At 42.4% G+C, this 5,821-nt stretch overlaps 1 protein-coding gene across 1 annotated transcript in view; it reads right to left on the minus strand.

The window, feature by feature from the left end:
• LOC142498040 (nicotinamide N-methyltransferase-like) overlaps nt 1-5,617 on the minus strand; it is an 18,594-nt gene extending 12,977 nt beyond the window's left edge. The window contains exons 1-2 of the mRNA XM_075606548.1: nt 5,470-5,617; nt 4,777-4,984 (exon numbers count right to left, since the gene is read on the minus strand). Coding sequence (XP_075462663.1) covers nt 4,777-4,984; nt 5,470-5,617 — 356 coding nt within the window. The remainder of the gene's footprint in view (nt 1-4,776; nt 4,985-5,469) is intronic.
• Between the last annotated feature and the right edge of the window lie 204 nt (nt 5,618-5,821).

Here is a 5,821-nt window from a genome sequence, read left to right on the forward strand (position 1 = left end):
AATGTTGGTGGGCTGATGATATCACTCACCCCGTATCTCCGGAGGAACACAGGGACCTCACCCTCCCTTCACGGAGCAGTGTCGGCAATCTTGCTCCCGGCTCTTCCTGCGGCTGTTGGTCGCGTTTGTGGAGGGGGACGGGGGAAGCCCCCTCCACACACAGTGGAGTTGGGGGAAGCCTCCCCACCCTGTGCAAGCACTGGAGCGGGCCACATGGGAGTGGGCCACATGGGAGGGGGCCCCATGGCAGCTCACGGGAGCGGGGCAGCACACGGGAGGGGGCCACATGGGAGAGGAGCAGCACATGGGATGGGGCAGCACATGGGAGGGGGTCACATGGGAGTGGGGCAGCACGGGAGTGGGGCAGCACGGGAGTGGGGCAGCATGGGAGCGGGGCAGCACATGGGAGGGGGCCGCACGGGAGCGGTGCAGCACACGGGAGGGGGCCGCACAGGAGAGGCGCAGCACACGGGAGTGGGGCAGCACACGGGAGGGGGCAGCACATGGGAGCGGGAACCACCACCACCCAACCCACGTGCACAGCCGCGCAACACATACCCCCCATCTCCCCCATCCCAGGTGGTGGACACCCCAGGCCAGGGGGAGAGGAGATCAGGAGGGGGAGGAGATCAGGGGGAGGAAATCGGGGAAAGGGGCTAACCCAGCGCTGCCTGCCGGCCCTCTTCCCAGCGTTAACCCAATCAGGAAGGGGAATTATTTATTCATTTAAAAAAAAAATTGGCGCAAACAGGGGAATTCATAGAGCCGCAGCAACGACTCGCCAGCGGCCAAAATCCACTCGCCACGGGCGTGTAGTTATAATGAATTGTCGAACACTGTGTATATATATATATATATATATATATATACCCCATCAAACAAGTGTGGCTTATAAACAGTAATTGCAATCAATCAAACAATTAATTAATCAATTAAACCTGGCAAAAGCCCGCCTAAACAGCCTACCTTGGGGATTTGAATCTGAGCAGCCATTATGAGATACTGCGAACCCTGTGCCTGTATGTGTGTGGTGGTGGGATACACGCGCTTCGGTAGTGTGGAGTCAGAGGCTCAAAAGGCTCTATTTACGGAATCATTTTGAGCCTTGGTGGGTGTGTCCCACTTCCGGGCGTGGCAGCGGACAGCAGCTCGGATGCTATAGAGAGAGTGATCTCTGCAGTGACCACGGAGCTGTATTTAGATGTGAATATGTTTTTTAATTAATATTTGTTACGCTTTGACTATGCACACTGTGTATTTATTCCCTGGGTCGGAGACCTCCCACTGGTGGTATGAGGGCGAGTGATGCACTGACGCTTGCAGTCAACCCACTGTGAAGTACTAAAGCTGTTTTAACAGACCAGAGACTGAAAGAGATACCAATTTAAGTTTACAACTCACACAAGGCCGTGTGAGTAGTTAATATTCTATCATATTTCTCCCAGTCACCATCCCCACACTTCCCAAAATGGGTGTTTTGATTGTCTGCACATTTACTATTGTGCAGCTGTCATTTCAATGTATTATCTGATAAGTTTCTATTTAGTACCAGTAGCTTAACTGACATCTTGTTTAACTGACTAGTATTTGTTATGTTTCTATCATACACATTGTGTATCCTTCGTTTGACGGAAATCCCCCCTCCTGTGACGTGAGGGTAGTGAATCTACGCCAAGTCAAGTAACCCCACTGTGACGGTCTGGAGAAGCGCAGAAATAGACTCAAATATACCATTTGATGAGTGGTTACTCACACTTGGCCCTGTTAGTAGTTATTTACTACTTGCCATATATCTCCATCCACCCCACCAGTCTGTTGGTGGTAATCCTGTACACCATTTAGTGTATGGGCTTTAATAATATATATAGAAGTGTAAGTGCGCTCACCCTATATTCTTTCTGTTAACACATGTATATATGTTGAGAGAGAGAAAAAGGCCCTAAATAAAGCACTCTAGTATTTGTATCAGTACAAATCACATAAAGTTTATTAAATGTATTGTCACAGAACAAAAATGGTTAAAACAAAGCACAGAAATGTTTAAAATACAGCATGGATCCCCTGTTCATTACAAAGCTAAACAACTCCCTCAATGAAGATGCCCAAAATACACTCAGATAGTATTCTGAAACACCTGACAAAATATACCTGGTGTGACACCCAACAGACTAAATAGTCACGGCTAGGGCTATGTGATCATCTGCAAAAGGTCTGATATGCCTACTAACCCCTGCAGTGTAGGGTTTGTCTAGGCGACAAAAAGTAGCAGTTTAAGTGACAGCAGAGATACACAGATTAAAGCCTGCAAAGCACATATAAGCCTATAGCTAGAAAGAGTGATACATCACCTATGGTCAGGTACAGTGTGGTCGGTACATTCAAGGGGGAACAAGGAGGGATGTTAGAGCATAGTAATGTGACCCAGAGAGGGGACAAACCAGGGGATCCTGCCTGCTGGACCTGCTCCTACGCGTTTCGGCACACAGCCTTCTACTGGGAGTGGTGATTGGTATTTAGCTGTGTTTACATGTCTTGTGGATGCGGGGTCCTCTCTTTCTCTCTTGCATACTATTACATGTATATATGTGTGTGTGTATATAATCTCAAATTATTGACAATAGAGATGAGCTAAATATGTTGCAGAAAGTTATACTGTAAAATGCACATGGAAGCCCTTTCACAATGGAAGAATATTCAGTGTAAGGAAATGTGGACCTTTATCTCATTACTAGCTGAAGCATGTGCTATTTGTATCCGCAGATCTCAGCAATACATGTCCCCCATTATTCCCTTATATGGATCACCTTAACTCCCATAATTCCCATGACATGGACATTGCAGCTTTCTGTAGGAATAACCAGAGTTACTTTAGATCAATAATGAAAGTGTAAATCATTGGAGTCACTCACAGATGGCTGGTTTTGCAGCAAGTTTAGCATTACAGGATCTATTCCAAGGTCAGAAAAATAGGGACAAACTCAGTGCAAAAACTGCACCAGATTTATCATAGAAGGAATACCATTGATAACTGTAGTGCAGTTTCTTGTTCATCTCTCGCAGTTTAGAGACTTTGATAAACAACTATTTTTGACTCTGGTGCTAGATTTCTCACACAAGGAACAATAAACAACTTTAATTATCCACTGCCTAATTATCATACAATGTTATTTTTTTACACATTACTTCTTTGTGTGTTTTACAATTTATTTTCAGCGGAAAAACCTCAAAGACCAATCTAAACCGCAGAGGAACCCCGAGATTTCCTATTTATTTACACTTTAACGCATTGTTTAATGCTTTATAGATTGAGACATATAATAGGCTGGATTTATAGGAGGATAAAAGCAAATCTCCTGTGCTCACAGATCTTATGTCCGTAACTACATTGGTGTCCATCATAATTTACAATATGTGTTATAAACATATTGTCACTGGAGACCAGTACTTCCAACACCAAAAACCTTCCAGTATCACTATCACCAAGTACAGTGCAAAGTAATTGACTAAACAGAGTTTATTCTGTCAGAACCAGCAAATGCACAAAATACATAGTTATGACAAACATTCACCAACTGGGGACCTGGGGAAGACTCTAGCCTCAAATAGGTTTACCCTGTCCGCTTCTCTGCTTCAGGATATCAGACTGCTGAACACACAGCAGCCACTCTGTCGTATCTCCAGCTGGTCACAATCAAGATCAAAACTCCTTCCCAGAATGTCTCTCAGTCTCTACTTCTCTTATAAGCATCACCCCTTATATAGCACTTGGTGGCTGACCTTTACATGGGACAGGGGCTGCTGGTCAATCAGAGCACGGATTGAGTTGGTGCCAACAATGCCAGAGGAGGGGCGTGCTAAATGTATCAGACTGTCTGAGAGGGATGAATTCAAATTGGCACACAAAAACAATCTACCTCCCGCTGCGCAGTCACTTCAGAGTCTGGGCAGTACAATGCTCTTACTCCCCGATCTGATTAGCAGCCTTTCACCTCTCCCCAGGAGTCCTGACACCTAGCTGTCCCAACGCTGGTTCCAATCCTAACTCTTCTATGGAAGCTTCAAAAAAGTGGACTGCTGAGTCTGCCTCCAAAAAAATGACAGTAACAGTGGAAAATCTAATTTACTTTCTTGCAGGGCTTACACCCAAAGCCCATTATACAGACCATAAATCACATCATAAGACAATGCCGGATTTCTAAACAGGTGGAAGGACTGTTAAAGGGAATAAAGACTTACAGACATGGGTTACATTTGCACATCCCCTGTTCTCCCCCAAATATTAAATATATTTGGCTGTATAAAATATTACTGTGGCAGCCAGGTTGAACGGTTGTAGGCGTAACCAGCTGGGCTTTTACATTTATTGTGTGATGCCAGCTACCCCGACCGTCACACATTTTTATAAGTCTAAATGCTGAATAGAACTGGTTCTTTGCTCAGTGCTTTTACATAGTGAGTATACAGACACTGGACTATACATAATTATAATACAATACAAAGATAAAAGCACTAGGTAGAAACAATAAACATTGGGGGAGAAGAATCTCTACCTAAAGAGTGTATAATGTAAGGGGACACTATAAGGTAATGAATCTAAGTTATGTTAATGGGGAATGACCAGGAGAAAGGAGCTTATATGCAAAGCACAGCTTAGAACTTTTGACATGTTGAGAAGATGGAACATGAAGATGGGGAGAGAAGTAAAATGGGGAGAGAAGTTTACTGGCACATACAGCTAGTATTTGTCTTGTAATAATTGACTTGGAAATATGTTACCTGTTGCCTTCTAGTTCACAAAGAGCCTTTGCTGCATATGACCAATCAGCAGCTCCTGGATCCTTTTTAAGCCATTTCTCAAATTCCTCGATATTGGGCTCAGTAAATTCTATCACAATAATCTCTTTGAAGATATCACTGGCTGATAAGAGATGATAAACTGTTGGGCCCAAGGAGATATCAATCAATGTGTCTCCTCTCACACGCCCTGCCCCAAGAAATAGAAATAATAAAATACACTTGCATTATATTTAGCAAGCTTTTTTGGTATAGAAAAGAAAACATTCCTATTACCCAATACAGTAAAAAAAAGATTAAATTTTAAAGCAGCAGGTAATAATAACATGTGTGTATATCTAAATAAGACATTATCTGTGTTACATTTGATCTCACTGAAAGCAAAATAAGTTGCTATTTATTTCAGGTAAGAAACCACCTTTTCGGCACAATGCACTTTAACTTTTTATTTAGGAAACACGTCTTTATAAACAACCACTTGGTATTTAATTATTTTACCTGCAGATGGGGTCAGGAGGCAAATCACATATATAGAGTGCATTGGCTTGACATTTAGTTATTAGTTAATAAAAAAATGATTAATAAATATATTTTTATATTAATGTAATAAATATGTACTGTATTCATTTCCTGTATATAAAAATATCTGTCTATGTCAACAATAAATATACAAACCTGAAGAGAACGTTTCATGCAATTGTTTCAAAGGGTAATCCACGAGTTCTTCTATCAAGTGATAATTTTCATCACAGAAGTATATCTCTAGAAGTCGTTTTGGGTCAAATTCTTCATCATGATAATGTTTGTAGAGGCTGGAATCCATTGCAAATCTTTGGTGCAATCTTTCTGCTGCCTCTGTTGTGATGTTGGACAAGTCTTGTACATACTTTTAAATTCATCACACAAGTCATTAAAACAGATATTAAAACTGGATTATACAGAACTTTATTTGAACACAAGGATTCTTATTTCACATATTTACACTTCTAATATGTATTGTCTTTCTGCCAGTTGAGAAATCGCAACC

The sequence above is a fragment of the Ascaphus truei genome, chromosome 6 (assembly GCF_040206685.1).
Source record: "Ascaphus truei isolate aAscTru1 chromosome 6, aAscTru1.hap1, whole genome shotgun sequence".
NCBI lineage: Eukaryota > Metazoa > Chordata > Amphibia > Anura > Ascaphidae > Ascaphus > Ascaphus truei.